The sequence below is a fragment of the Ruditapes philippinarum genome, unplaced genomic scaffold, assembly GCF_026571515.1.
Source record: "Ruditapes philippinarum isolate M1 unplaced genomic scaffold, ASM2657151v2 ctg8752_1_1_1_1, whole genome shotgun sequence".
NCBI lineage: Eukaryota > Metazoa > Mollusca > Bivalvia > Venerida > Veneridae > Ruditapes > Ruditapes philippinarum.
Genome location: NW_026854122.1, coordinates 59535 through 75619, shown reverse-complemented (window position 1 = coordinate 75619; position 16085 = coordinate 59535). Strand labels below are relative to the sequence as shown.

The following is a 16085-nucleotide window of genomic DNA, read 5'->3' as shown; positions in this document are numbered from 1 at the left end:
ATGCACGTTATCTTGTAAATACGCTGAGAGCTAACATGTATAATATATTATTAAGAATCTTTCATGAAAGTGCTTGCTTATTTAATCAACACGATCAAAAGATTGAAAGATCCAAATCAAAACACTACAATTGTATCTATCATTTTATTGTTTAAATTTCTTATTATTAAATAGCTTTTATATCTGGAAATTCCCCTTTAAACCTTCGTTTTTTTAAATCGGTTTTGACTATTTTATATTTTAGAAATATCTTTAATTATTTTTGATGAAAAATGATCTAGGTTGTTTGATAATGTAAAAGGTTATCATCATGCTTACTTGAAAAAAATGTGCATGGTCTAACATAAGCTGTCATTTAAAATCTTAATAAACAAGGTTCAAGAAATAATTATAAAGAAAAACGTAGATAATGGTTATAAATATTACATAGAAAGAAGCAGCAACGTCATGCGATAATATACAATTACAAATGTTTATGAAAAAAATATAAAAATTAAAAACATTTAACTTCAATGCAATCATTCTATATCAAAGAACTGAATTGTGTTTTTTTTTTCAATAGAAACTATATAAGTGTCCACCAATTAAGTTGTGCAACTTTTGTATAAATAATTGTGTATAAACTTACATGGGACTTTTATTGTTTTTGTGTCTCTAAGTTCCAGGTATTGGAAGTCTGCACAAACGGCAGCACATGTAACATCTTTACCATCATCTTTTTTATTGACATTCAAGTGAACGAAATACTTTGTTTTCCACGCACCATGCGGAAGACTCGTGTTACTTGAGTTCTTTTCTGAACCGATGATTCTGCTGGCTGCTGTAAAATTAGCTCTGCAAACCGGATTTGAATTGTTCAGGGTACATACAGCATACATATGAAGTGGATCTACCGAGTCAAATTTGATTTCAAGTTTGATGTCAGATGGAGGAACTGAAAGAAATCACATATTTATTGATTGTTAGACTTGACACATGAAATCAATTACTTTAATTTATGAACAATTGTATTGTATATTATTGTAAGTATATGTCCCAAATATTTCATTGGAAAAATGTCTCCAGGCTTTCATTTGCAATCCGATATTATTACATACTTAATGCACACTACTATATTTATCCTGTTGCTCATTTTATTACATATTCCACATTTCTTTAAATTTGTAGTTAAACGTAAATGAGATATACTTTGAATCTTGTTTTAGTTGTAAAAGGTATGTTAATTAAATGATCTCCCACTAATACTGCCATTTAAAACTTTTTAGAAATTTATCTATTTACATGTACTATTATAATAAAAGATAAGCAAAGCAAATTGCGGCAAAATCCATTCATTTATGATACATGTATAGTAGTAAGTTGACTAGCAATTATTCATCATAAAAGTGCGGGTTTTTTATTTTTGGCATTCATTTTCTGTTTTAAGAACTTATAGATGATTAGAAATGTTGATATATATGTGTTTCCCTTTAAATACTAAATTTAGCGTAAAAACAACTTACATAGAAAGTTCACTTGTTCCGGTTTGGAACAATATCTAGGTTTTTTGTACCATTTATTATAACTACAACAGATGATGTCCTTTCCATTCCATTCTCGTTTGAATGTTGTCAAGGTGGTAGCGTTGTTGTATAACAAAGTTTCTTTATTGAATGTAGGCATTGTGTCAGCAGACGACACATTTATACCGGAAATGGTTAAGTAAACCATCGGTGAAGGTCTTGAGTTTTGACTCTGGCATGTAATGTTAACAGGACTCCCTTGTTTTAGATATCTTGGTGTTGATAACACAACTTTAACAGGAGACTCTGTAGAAAATATAAAAAATAGAGTATAGTTTATATAGATTCCACCAATATTCTAGATTTAAAAATAAATTAAATATTAAAATTTCGTCTAGAACTAGCACATTAATTTTATTGTATTGAAAGCTGCACGTCTCTATTATTATTAAATAATATTATGTTATACACCAATCAGAATTTAAAGAGAATGCATATAATTATGGTGATCTTTCCCCTTTGAAAAAAACGTCAATAAATTTGCAAAGAATTGCTACATTTCATTATGAAAGGGGAAGCACTAAATAAAACAATAACAGTATTCTTCATTCCAAGAAAGTGATTTGACAAAAGGAATTAAAATTTGCATTTCCGGGCGAGTTGCAATTATGTTTACGTCATTTGATTTGTTGACGTCATTACTAGCACTTAATACTTTAAAAAGTCTTATAGTGCACACAAAAAGTTCTTTGTAATAGCGCGTGAAAACTGCTTTTGGACAAATATTTTCAAACACGCCGCAACTGGTCTTTGAACATTGATCAATTTTGTAACGACTTTATCCATAGTGGGATACTACATCAACGCTCACCTGCGAAATACTCTCAATTCGAATGTTGTTGTTTTTTACCTGTTTTTTCGGGGGTGGGGGTTGTAAACATCCCGTCGACTCGAAGGTACTAAAGCCAAATGTTGGTGTGCTACAATATTTTTGATATTCTAACAATTACTACATTTCATCTTCGAGTCGACAGAAAATAGCCCGACTAAAAGCATTTTGAAATACACGTGTTTCCGATTAGTTAAACATTATATTAGTTTTATTCTATGGAAACATATTTAGCTCTATTCCTAATCAATTTTGGTATCAATTTTTATAAGGAACTGTAAAGCGTCCATGAATATAAAAGGTCTATATAAACGGATAAATGTTAATGATAAAATATAACTTACGTATAACATACACTTTTGCAGTAGTGATTAATGGTGATGTTAATGCACTATTCATTACAGCACAAGTGACTGTATTGTGGTGACGGTTATCAAGTATGATACGTGTCATATAACTATTGACTTGCTTGTCTCCAACTGTCAATGTTACATCAACGGGTGACGTCCCGCCACTTGTCTTGCAATGAACTTCAATGTTCTCTTTGACAGAACCAACAATGCATTCCTTACATTCATCAATGTCCTGTAGATTTGTGAATGCTGGCGCACTTGGTCGCACTACAAACATATACAAATCACTAATGTTATGCAAAAGCATTTAAAAATGTTAGTCAATACATGTAGGCATGAATTTAATATACATATATGTAAATTACACATTTTGTATATGTGTAATTCACACTGAACCAACTTTGAATTGAATGCAATACTATATATCAGTGTACATGTGCTAGAAACAAGCGAACATAAGATACTCTTTGATTGTTAATATCCAAGTCATTTCTCTCACGATTATGACAATTATAATGTCCTATTCAAACGGGTTTTTTTGTTTCTGTTTTTTAATGTTGTTTTTTAGTTTTTTTTTGTTTTTTTTTTGGCATTTGTATAAAAATTGATGCTATGAGTTTTGGACGCAGTGAAATGCAAAAAAAGAATCCTTGTTTTGAAATATCAATACGCTGTAGTGAAAACACATTTGCTTGCTAAAACATATTTAAACGAAATGGAAACATATCAAAAGTAATGCACATGTAGATATTATATGATACTTTAAACTCAGTCTCTTACATTTTTACATGCATACATTATTAGTAAATTATTTTTTTAAATTCCGAACATTTTTGTAAGCTTCTCATACGCTTATGATTTTTCAGCTTAGAATGATAATGAGATTGGAATTTGCCTTAATTTCGACATGACTACCAATCTTCCCTTTACTAAAACATTTGTTAGCACCGTGTTTGTGAAATTACGAATTAGAAACGACACAAATTTAACAAAATTTAAAGATATACTATGCTCAAATTTTATTTTTAGAACTATTTATAATTGCTACATAGTCTCTTTGTATGTATGAAATAAACATGTTTCAACTTCATTTAAAGTAGATATGTTATGTTTTGAACTCTACACGCTACAGGTGGTCACAATATAAATATATAGTGTCATTAAAAAAACTGGCAGTTTTTTTAAGAAAAGACCAACTTTACTTAACCCGTAATAGGGAATGCAGCTCCCTATACATAGTTTATTCATTATTTTATTCAAATTAAACATATTCAGTAAGAATTTCATGAATTTCAATACATTTCTAAGATAAAAATATTTTACCCAAAAATGAGCATAGTATATCTTTAATAACCTTTTCACTGCAATTAGGATTGTGTACGTTAATAGTTAGCTGCTAACTATTTCACTATGGAAAGTGTATATATATTTTAAATGTGTAGTGTAGTGCTTATAAATTAATGTAAAAAAATAACGCCACAAAACAGCGTTTTTCATGTCTTTCATATTTACAGATTACTAATCGTTTTATTTATTTTAATACTATTATAATAAAAAATGATATCTTTTATTTCTTTACCTAGTACAGTCACTGAGACAGTATTTGTAAACCCCGCATTGCTGCCACATTTAACTTTGTAATATCCGTTCATACTGATGTTAGCCATGGGAATAGTAAGTAGTTTCATCCCATTTTCTGTCTTATCTGTTTTGTAAATATCACCTTCAAACTTTGTAAAAGGCGCATATCCAGTGTCTGAGTGAGCCCATTCGAGAGTAAAATAATTGACAGGGTTTGCATTTTTAGACGGATAATATTCTAAATATATATTACCGCCCTCTGGTACACGTTCATTTCTCTGGTAAACAAACCCACAGGGATTATTTGGGTTATCTGAAAAATAGTACATGATATTTGTTAAGACAAATTATAACTTAATAGTGATGCTAGTTTGATTCATCCTCTTAATTCTATATTATATAGAATCACAATCACATTCCTATGCAAGGAGTATAATAATGATTTTATCTTTACACATAAAAGACATGCCATTGAAAAAAACAAATGACAAACCTAAATGTGTTTTCCTGAACAATACAGAAAACATACACAATAATCATCATCAAACAATAATAACTATTCAATTAAGTCACTTGAATTTTGGTCCTACAACAGACATGGTTTGATTGATTTGAAAAAAAAACTCATATGTAGATATCGAGTACCGTTCATACAATTTCCACTGGCAAATAATTTAACAAATACTATAGGAGTCTTATACGAGCTGCCGGTAAAGACCGGAATATCTAGCTCAAGGGAAACTTTTTACGGCGGTAAAGAGGTTCTGCCGTATTTCCGCTAAACAGTTATCCGAGAGAAAGATATTCCTGTCTGTGAGGACAGCCGGTGTTTGATTCTTTTTCTCGCATATTACAAATTGATGACACAACGAAAAGAAATTACTTAACTAATATTTTCATTTAGAACTTTGTTCTTATTGAAGCGAATTAATTTATCACTTAATTCATAATGGCACAATGACGCTATCCTAACAACGGAATTCATGTATAAAAGGCGCGTTGGAATGACGTCATTTAAAATTACATGGGTGTGTTAGACAGGTTCTAAGTCAAGGACCGTAGTAAACAGTAGATAATCCTGTCAGATATGCAATAAAAATTACAGTAAAACAATTACAAAAATAACAACATTCGTCAACAAAATTTTACCGTAACCGTTTGATTTCATCTGCCAAAATAAAAATTATGCCATGAATACATGTTCTTCTTTATACATTTTAAATCATTTCATATTTTTAAGGATGAAATATCAAAGAACAGAACGGAAAATGTCTTTTTTCTGTTAATGAAACCAAATTAGTAATAAACGATTTTATGTCATATGTCATAATATTGCTACCTTTAATACATATCTTTTTACATCGTGTATTAATAAGTTTCCTGATTGAAGGTTCTGTCCTTTTTTAAATGTCAATTCCTACGATTATAAGTTATTTTTACGGGTTTTCTTTTCATTGTGTTAGGAGTTTTCCCTTTATATTCAATAGCTATTTGAAACAGGTTTACAAAACGTATTTCAGTTTAATGTCGATGGTTATGAAACTTGTTTGGTCTTAAATTTCAAAAATGGATAAAAGCTTTCTCTACAAACATTAATCATATAACATCTGTTTAAGTGGATTCAGGTTCATCTCTTCTTTAGAATGTTGGCATGTGAAGTACTTCCTTGTGCCGCACGTGATACTTTATGAAAACACTTTTACAATTGTATATGCCTCAAATAAGACATTTTAAATTCTTTTATATTTTTGCGAGCGTAAATTTTCATCATTGCACGCATGAGATATATTTTACTTTATAACAAGTGCTGTTCGATTGATGATTCACTATATTACTGATACCCCGTATATTGGTTTTCAACATAATTGCTGTTCGATCGGTGATTTTCCACGTTGCTGATTACCCCCTGTATATTGGTTTCGACTTCTGTTCGATCGATTTTACCAGATTGCTGCTGATTATCCCAGTATATTTGTGACAATTTACTGTTAAATCGATAATTTGCCAGATTACTGAATATCTCAGTATATTGGCGTCAACTTCATTTACTGTTAGATCGCTGATTTTCCATATTATTGATTATCCCCGTATATTCGTGTCAGTAAGAGCGATGATTTGCCATATTACTGATTCTCAATGTATATTGGGTTTCAACTACATTGCTGTTATATTGATGATTTGCCATATTACTGATTTTCCGGTATATATATATATATATATATATATAGCACAACTCATTTAAAACTAAATGACAATGAATATGAACTACAGCCATAAAATCAAAAATGTTCTTGAAATTGTAAAATGGCTTTAATCGCTTTCACATTTTTATGTTTTCTAAATACTTAATTACTAACTTGTGCCATATAAATGGCTTGCATAATGCAATTGATAAGAAATAACATTACTATTAACATACCACCAAGTTTAAGTTTTCCTGTTTCCATCCGACAGCGCCTGCTTTCGTTGTAATAATGTATTCGGTAATTAACTTCATCATTTGTAGCTAAACTGTCTGTTAGGACCATGTAATATGTTCCATTTTCATTATACTGTGTGAACTTGTATGTTAAGGGTTGAGTAAACCATGGGTTTCTTTCAGCTGCACGTTGCCATTCCAGAATTGCATTTGGATCATATGAGTCCGGTGTAAAAGTAAAAGTGACGTTCCTGCCAAGTAAAGCTGGTTGCTTTATTTTCAAATTTCCACATTTTTCTACAAAGTTATTATCTGTAAAGAAATTAGAAACAACGGTATATATACATGTAAATTGACGCTTGGAAAGTATCATGTGCATAACCGATCACATAAAACTTCATTTGTAAGGAGCTGAATAAAGAAAAATAACAACCAAAAACGATTTAAATTATAAATATATGAAGAATAGCTATTGCGGAATCTTTTATATATCCTTTTACACAACATAGCTTTAACAAAAATAGTATTCATTTTTATTGATATTATACATAGTGCATCATCATAAACACATAACCACAATATAAAAACCAATCGGAACGTCGTCCGCTATTATCTATAATACCCTTGGAGTTACATGTAATACGGATGGAACGTAGTTTTACCACGTATTTTTAGATGAAAACAGAAACAGGGAATGTTATCTTCGTTAATTTAAAAAGAATATATTTGACATGCAAATGAAGAATCAGTCTGTTTCGGTACAATTATGATTGAAAATAAATCTGACAATCAATTTTGATTTATATGAACAGGATGTGGGTGGGTTTCTGACCGTTATCATATTTGAATTAATACATTTTTTTCTTCTTCAGAATTTCATACATAGCTAGAAGCATACATGTGAGATATTCATTATTGAAATATCTGGTTCTCACTTAGATTTAAAATCATATTTATTGTGGAGCTCTAATTACGTCTGCTTTTAATATATAGAAATCTATTTAAAAAATAAAACAATATTCAACATATTTTATGTCTACAAAACCATAATGATTGTAAAACAATTGATATAATAAGCTTTAACAATTTATGTATTGTAGGAAATCCCTAAAGTAGAGTCATTTGAGCAAAACACTGACCCTTTTTCCGGCGGACAGTTGTACAGGTTCGACAACTAAGCACACACGCTTTAACATAACACAAGCATAAATATAATAGCAATTAAAGATCAATAGATATTAGATACATGATAGATGTAATTGATTAACATGACATGTCTATTTTATTCTGGGTTTATAATTGTCTTTTTAAAATCAATTTTAAGTTTGTTTAAATCCCCATGGGTTTTAAAATTTTTAAAACAATTTCCTTTGTTGAAGAAATAGAAAGGGGTTTACAACATTTTCTTGCTTTTCTTCAAAAATCTTTTTGTATTGTTTTAAATGTCATTTTTTTATTTGAACATTTTCTTTTCACATTTTATATGTTCTTGTTAAAGTAAAAATTTTTCCAAAACCCTCCCCCTTCTTTTTAAAAGCGTCCAAAAAACTTGAAAACAATAGACTGGGCATATGGGTGCGCTTTCAGTAATTTTGCCCATTAAACCTCCTAACAAAAAAGTTATTCTTTATTCTTCCTATCCGAATTATCTGATTTATTGGTTGCAAGAATTTATATGGGTTTTTAAAACAAGTATTTTTGAACGATAATTCCTTCCGTGCACAAATTTTGGAATCGATCTTTAAACCACTTACGTCAAAGACATGGCGCAAATTCAAAAGTTTGATCATGTATTTGATTCAAATGCTATAAATATACGGTTCGAGATTTGAGTGGTGTTATGTATGCAATTGGGCAAATACAGGCTAAACCTTTGATAAAGCTTTTAAAAGAAGATATTAGACATTTTTTGTAATTACTATTATTATTTTATCATAGTGTTAAGACGGATATTGTTTAGACGTTACTCTTGCACAACATCAACTATTACAAGCGTATACAACTTATATCTTGGACTACAGTACAGTAAAGTACAGTACAGTACAGTACAGTGCAGTGTAGTGCGATACAAAAAAATTTCAGCTATAAAACTTCTACATTAATTTTAGGGCAAAAAATAATGAGGAGAATGAATTCATTAATACGTTTCAACTCAGGACAAAACATTAATGATTGTGGAAAAATTATTTAAAACAAGGTGTTATGAGAACCACAATTATTTCGTAGGATATGTTATCACTTACATACCCAAACTATGGATGTCACGTTATATGTCGATTTTATGTCGTTATTTTCCGTTGAAACTGGCTTAGTTAGAATAAAGAAAGGACAATGGTCTGTTCGTGAGTATTTCGGCCGCGTCTTATTTTTTTAGCTCCATCATATTGATTTTCAAGAAAATTAGCTCATTGAGGTTAGAATTGAATATATTATTTTCTTTATGTTAGAAGCAAACATGTGCTTGTACTGTTTTGTAATCATTTTATTCAGACACGTATATGCTTAACGCCTCTTGATAAATAGTCTTGATGTGAAACAATTTGTAATAGAAGTTATGACATTCAAAACAAAATTGGTATATTTATTATTTCTCTTTCCATTCGATAGTTTTAAACTGCAATTACACTATTATTTATATTATAAATTGATAAGCTGCTTTTTACATGAAATTCAAAATTAAAAGGTATTAAATAGTTTTAGGCTATTATTAAGAGTAACAAATTAGGGAATAAGGGATTTTTTTCTATACTTTAAATTTAAAAGGTCGCAAAATAAATATCTTATCAACATAGATTCATGCAGTATTTATTACATTAATATCAATTAAACGTATCAAAATGCTAAACCCGTTTAAAAAAAAAAAAAAAAAAAAAAAAAAAAAAAAATAAAAAAAAAAAAAAAAAAAAAAAAAAAAAAATTTTAAAAAAAAAAAAAAAAAAAAAAAAAAAAAAAAAAAAAAAAAAAAAAAAAAAAAATTTTTTTTATAAAAAAAAAAAAAAAAATACAGCACCCAATTCAATACAATCTACATTGTATTGTCTTAGATTCAGCAATTTTTTTATGTAATAACAATGTAAGTTATCGCGAATTATTTATTTACCACATTTTTCAATTCCACATGTGCCCGAATGGCATTGTTTGACGTCCAACAACCAGAGTTTATCCTTTCCAACTTTACGACAAAAGTTGGCTGCATCTGAATACAGTAGCATCCACGGAAATCGTCATTTGTGTAAGTATTTTTTTATTGCGGAGGGAGAATCCCATCTTATGCATGGTGTCCCATTCTCTGTCGTCTGCTGATGTCCGATGTAGTCATCTACCGTTTGTACTAAAAACAGTCTTTAACAACACGCCTGAAATTAACATGCGTCTTAATATATAAACTATGTAAGTAACCAATAAAATATAATACCTGTAATAAAACATTTTTATATATGTTTGGTTTCTTTCTTTTTTTCAAATTAAAGCAAAAGTTGATTGATACTGTGGTTTCAAAACAGGTTAAAATTCTTATTTACATTATATTATCATCATCGTCACCGGCATTTCTCAAATTATCATAATCGCTGACTTAGTTCTCGTGATCATCAAAAGCACTATGGTCATCACAATTATTCCCTTTTAAATTTTATTTGATTATTATCAATTTTCATATTTTTTTCGATGGTTTCATTTTCAAAAATTTTCCCAAAAAATCATTTTTTTTTTCTTAAGAATAAAATATATTATCATTTATTATCATCATCATAATCATCATCACCATCATCCCCTGTTTTTACCATTGTTGTATCCCTTATTATCTTGTCATAACCATAAAATCATCATTTCATTTGAAAACGTAGCCCTTTTCTCTTAAGTAATTTTGCAATTAATAAAAAGGGTGCAATTTTTCTTCCCCTTCCCGTGACCACACATTTCTACTAAAAAAAATTTAAAAAAAATCCGAAAAAAAAGAAAAATGATTTTTTATTATTTGCCCAAAAATACGTTTTAATAAAATTTATTTTTAAAACCCAAAAAGGGGAAATTATGTTTTATATTATATGTCAATACATTATGAGGCTAATAAAGGCAGTGCTAATGTTCTATTAGACTTCCTGATACACAACGTTTTCCTCGTTGTTCTCGTTCTTTCCCTATCATGTATTTCTGGCATAAGTACCAGAATAAGGAAAATGTTATTAAACAAGTGAAAAATATAATTATTTATATAATATACATTGATATAAATGGAAAAGAATTCACTATCAGTAGATTATTTTAAGGGTTTTCAACCATAGCTAGCATCACTTCCACTAAAACGTTGTCAGTTTGATAAAAAATGAAAAATAAAAACGAATTATAAAGAGTCAGTTATGCATAGATATATTCGAAGAATGAGACTGAATACAAATGGCTAGATCAATTGATTAATGAAATATTGAACTCAGGAAAAGCTTACTTACAAAGAGTTAACTTCCATTGATTTCAATACTTCCAATGTATGTTCAAGTTTTTAAAGTAAGCTTACTCTTGGGATTTCAGTATTGTTCCCCTCATGTGCATGCTTATGCCTGATTGAAAAGTGAGGTCTGCCTTGACTAAATACCATATAAAATATCGTTGGGAATATAAACCTCACAAAACATCCTTAAAACAACTGATTCAATATAGTTCAGATAATTATATCAATATTCGTCGAATTATCTTGATATTGATAATTAGTCACAGTGATATGCAGGTTTCTGATCAACCTTAAAAATTAAATTTTGTTTAGTTCAACCCCTTGTTATTCTCGTTTAGGGTACACGCTTTCTTTTACTTTTGGACAAAACGCCGCTTTTCATGGAATGGCACAAAAATACCGCATTGACGATTATATGATAACCGCCATATGAACACATCTGTGGCTGTTTTTTAACGCAAAGTTTCAACATTTTAATTTTAAAAAATGAATTCTACTCAAGAGGTGCTAGGAAGCATGAGCATTCTTAATCAAACTGAGCCTGCAATATTTTCAATTATGCCTTTTCGGGCGTTCTTTATGGATTCCGGTTTTCTCTATTTTGATAAATATTGCACGACAACAAACTGGTATACAATTTTACATGTCCGCTTTCATGCACTTACTTTAGTATATGGAAATTGTACACGGTGACTGAGGAGGAACAAGCACGCTCAGTAGATATCTCTTCCTTTTTTCACTCAATATGCAACATAGCGTGCATAGTGATTCGTAGCTAGCACAATCTGACTTCAAATCCATGGATCGTCTATTCGATGCCAACTTTTCTACTTAAATCAATCGGTTCTTTTTTGTTCAATCTTTCTTATGTGACCTAAACAAAAGAGATCCAACGTAACGGTGCTTTTTATTTAACCATGTTTTTCACTTCATGGTTCTAATTTAATTGAAAATAATTTGTTACAGTAAAGACATCCTAACGAAGCAAAAGAATAACTGGTAGTATCCTGGATTAATCCGCTGTCGACATTATATAAGAATCAATTTATTTTAAATTGTCTTCTTCAAAGACCCAAGGATTTCAAAGGTATACATATCCTATTTCAACTATTTCAAGAACTAGTTAGTCCGTACTGATAACGGTACAGTAAAGCCATTTAGTGCCCAAAAAAATAATACATTAATAGATTTAAATTAATTTAAGTAAAACAATGTGAGGTTTGTGAAAATAACACTTAGACATTTCTTATATAATATTTGGCATTGTATTTAACTTATTACATCGATAAATTTCTTGATTGCTTTGAAACTGGCGTTCTTTATTTCGCGATAACCATTTTTGTATTATAATGTATGTTTTAGTGTGCTCTTATTCAAATCGCAACTACTCGGCCCTTTCCGTCAGTCTTCGGATAAGGACCTCGAACACAATAGTATGAAAACACAGAACGGATGCGGTATTTCAGTCTAACCTACGCTAAGAAACTAAACATGTAAACAAATAGTTAATTAATGCTGGGAGTTGTTGACAAGTTTATTTCCAATATATGAAGTAAAAGTCCACCTAAAATAAGTGAACTCATAGGTACTAAAGCAAACCATACATTATTTATATATTTATTATTATGGTTGTAAAACCGAAAGTGTTGTAAAACCGAAAGTACAAAAAGCCAACCTGTTGACAATTAGTCGGATTTGTTTAAAATTGAACATCAGTGGGCATATTTAAAGTCAGACTTATTTTCAAGCAAAAGAGTACAGACATAAGATGTCAAATATACACATTCGTTTTACATTATCTCTGATTCTGTTTACATCTGTGACCACGTGGTAGAACTACTTTCTTTCAATCCGTATTGTTTCCGAGGTTATTATTGATAATAGCCGAGGCAGTTCCGAATGCTCTTATTCAGCAATTAACATGATATGTAAATGACAATATAGTATGTGTGTATGCATGTCTATAGTATTGATATAAAAATTATTTTATTAATTACATGTGGTAATTTTAAATGGGTTTTTGACTAAAAAGGATGTGATAATAATTATCCGGTGAAGTCTATATTGTTAACCGGATGTCACATCATTGTAACACTTAAAACGATTAGAAAGAACTCGTGAAACTACTCACTCACTTTATTTAAATCTCCGGATGAATAATAACATGAGGATAAATTTTTCTTCCTTTTCTTCTTATTTTATATTTTATTACTATAAATGATTCTAAAGGACTCTAAATGTTCTAAAATGTCAACGATTGTCAGTTCTCTGTGCGTGTCATTTTCGGTTATATTATCTACAGCGATCATACCTGGAATAGGTAAGTTTGAGGTTTATCTTATTAAAGCATTTTCTGATATGCTGTGCTTTAAATACATATTTGTAATGGACTTTTAATTGACCAGTTATAAAAAATATTACTTACATGGTTTTACCGCACTTCATTTCAGTTTGTTTTTGTTCTTCTGGTCTTCGGGATCATTGACAGACTCAGTCCAACCGAGTCTGCAATTTTCATGTATTTTTGTTGTATTTAATGCTTGCGAGTGCTTTTTTGGACTTTTTAAATTTGTACAATATTAAAAAACCGCATATGTATTGCTGTCTTATTTATAGGCACCAAGCAAGTCGTAACGGGATAGTTTTTAAATTGCCTATGTATATTAAGCATGTTTATACTTTCTTGATTGATCAACGCGCTATGTGTAACTGTTCAAGTATAGTGTAGATGTATTTCCCACGTGCCACTAAATCCGAGGCAGCTAATTTCTGTTGGCTCAAAATATAAATGTAGGTAACTCATACTTTTAATATGAACATCTCAGGTTGGTTTGAATGTGGTATCGAGCAGTGTATCGATGAAAATGTAATCAATTTTAATGTGTTAAAATTGTTGGAAGTATATTCTGTTATATCTAGGTTAAAGTGTAATTTGGATTTTTATTAAAGTGGTCAAAGATCTTGAGAAGAGTGATTCCATAAGAGCATTAATCACAGCAAATTTTTATGGAAATTGCAGACGTATATTGATTTAGACTGCCTATTTTAGGAAATCGAAATCAAAACATTTGTTATGAGACGATGCAAGTTTTGTCCTGTTCTAATATGAAAGCCAAAAGAAAAATAATTTTGAAAGAATCCTTTTCAAAAATTCAAAGGGCTAGAGCTGAGATATTTAGCATAAAACATTTTCTAGTTGGTGACTACAAAGTGCGTTCAAAAAAGCCCTGGGGACAAAATTGGAAACGCCACAAGGCGTCTCTTTTCTCTAATATGTATGTAGTAAAATCAAAAACTAAAATATCTTCTATTATTCTATAGAGGCTTTAGATATTTGGTAAGAAACATTGTCTTGCGGACCTCTATAAAAGATTTATAGCCATTCGGTCAAGATTGGCCTCGCCACAGGTTTTTACAAGTTTTCCTAATAAATTGGTTTTTCTAAAGGCTACTTTTCAAAAACGTCAAGAGCTATATCATAGATATTTAGCATGGACTTCAAAAAATAATTCAAAGGCCAGTCCCGGGGGAACAACAGTAAAAATTCTTATTCTTTAACACCCTGGAGGCTAAAACCTTGATTGTTTGCATGAAACATCTAATAGACCTCTACCACTCAGTGACCTCTCATAGTAACCATTGACTCTGCACATACTCCAAATGGCAAGCAGTGGCGTTTTAGTATTTTTTTTTTCTTTTAACAATTATAGCAACTAGTAGTGTTTAAACGTGCAGAATTTCAGATACAAATATGAATTTGGTCATACCAGTTTTAAAATTAGATTTTATATCTGCTTTCGTTTTTGTTTTACAATATTACTTATTCCTTGTCATTAAGTGTATTTATCTTCAGGTGAGCGATATAAGGGAAATCATGGTCCTCTTGTTTTCTATCTCAGTGGAGTACCTTTAAGAGTCAAATGAATTAGTTTTCGCTATAATCATTATATGTCTTTTACGTGTATAATCATTTTAATGACAGTAAAATAGTGAATAGTTTTTCATTTAACACCCGTTAATATCTAGTTTATTGTATTACTAGCTATAGGCACATATTGTGGACGAGTGAAGCTCAAGTCTGAGAATGTGGTAAAACATGGGACCGTAGAAATTGAATATATTCCGTCAGAGTACGTAACGAAAAATACTAAACCATACTGGGTACGCTCCGACAACAATAGTACAAAGGCGTTACAAATGGGTAATGGTACTTATGAACAGACACAAGAGCAAAATAACAAATACGTGCTGACAATATACATGTTCAGTGTACCTCTGAATGGACGATATGGTGTTTATTGCGGTGCAAACTTATTATACACAAATTTTATAACCGTCAAATTACCAGGTTAGTTTTTGTGTCTAAAACTTTTAAATTTCGTTGAATCATTGGAAAAGTAATGCAGAAATAAAATTTTGTATGAAAACCCATTAAAGATACCCCCAAATGTTTAATCTATTTAAAACTTCTAAAATTTTGGGGGTGCCCAAACTTCAAAAAAAAGCAAAAATAAAAAAACACAATTCATGACGAACCCCTTTTCCTTTTAAAATAATGTGCGAACAATTTTCTTAAAAGTGGTTTTCATATTCATTAGTGCTTTAATTAATCCTCCTGATGATATTTAGAGGTATTATTCATTACTTAAGGGTATACATAGGTTTGTTGTCATAAAATTTTACTGATATAGAAACTTAAAAACCGTCATTAAATTCTCTGCAATTAATATTTATTTTGCAAATTTCAGAACCACCAAGTACACCTATAATAGTTGGATTACAAAACATAGAAAATTGCAAAGGGAGACTGTATTGTTGCTGAGGATAATATATGTTCGAACTTGCCTGTGTTATACAGCGGTTGGCTCCCGTCTCTAACCGTGACAATGACAAT

The 16085-nt window shown here is 30.2% G+C and overlaps 2 protein-coding genes across 2 annotated transcripts; one reads left to right on the top strand and one right to left on the bottom strand.

Moving 5' to 3' along the window:
* Window positions 1–576: 576 nt before the first annotated feature.
* Window positions 577–9956, bottom strand: LOC132739011 (uncharacterized). Its single transcript, XM_060726649.1, has 6 exons — window positions 9845–9956; window positions 6745–7056; window positions 4324–4638; window positions 2736–3011; window positions 1503–1808; window positions 577–934 (listed from the first exon to the last, which is right to left on the bottom strand). Exons 1-6 carry the CDS (start codon window positions 9954–9956, stop codon window positions 585–587), a joined length of 1671 nt encoding a protein of 556 aa, XP_060582632.1. The 3' UTR covers window positions 577–584.
* A 3353-nt stretch (window positions 9957–13309) lies between these two features.
* Window positions 13310–16013, top strand: LOC132739009 (uncharacterized). The gene is made up of 3 exons (XM_060726646.1): window positions 13310–13511; window positions 15234–15539; window positions 15940–16013. The coding sequence occupies exons 1-3, from the start codon at window positions 13409–13411 to the stop codon at window positions 16011–16013; spliced, it is 483 nt and encodes a 160-aa protein (XP_060582629.1). The 5' UTR covers window positions 13310–13408.
* Window positions 16014–16085: the final 72 nt, after the last annotated feature.

Bases quoted from the DNA above. Each gene is read 5' to 3' on its own strand.
- LOC132739011 (XM_060726649.1), bottom strand. From the start codon at position 9,956: ATGCTACTGTATTCAGATGCAGCCAACTTTTGTCGTAAAGTTGGAAAG. The intron at 3,012-4,323 runs GTAAAGAAATAA...ATATGTTTGTAG, and splicing joins TGTCTCAGTGACTGTACTAG to TGCGACCAAGTGCGCCAGCA. The intron at 1,809-2,735 runs GTAAGTTATATT...TATTTTCTACAG, and splicing joins TGCAAAAGTGTATGTTATAC to AGTCTCCTGTTAAAGTTGTG.
- LOC132739009 (XM_060726646.1), top strand. From the start codon at position 13,409: ATGATTCTAAAGGACTCTAAATGTTCTAAAATGTCAACGATTGTCAGT. The intron at 13,512-15,233 runs GTAAGTTTGAGG...TTGTATTACTAG, and splicing joins AGCGATCATACCTGGAATAG to CTATAGGCACATATTGTGGA. The intron at 15,540-15,939 runs GTTAGTTTTTGT...TGCAAATTTCAG, and splicing joins TATAACCGTCAAATTACCAG to AACCACCAAGTACACCTATA.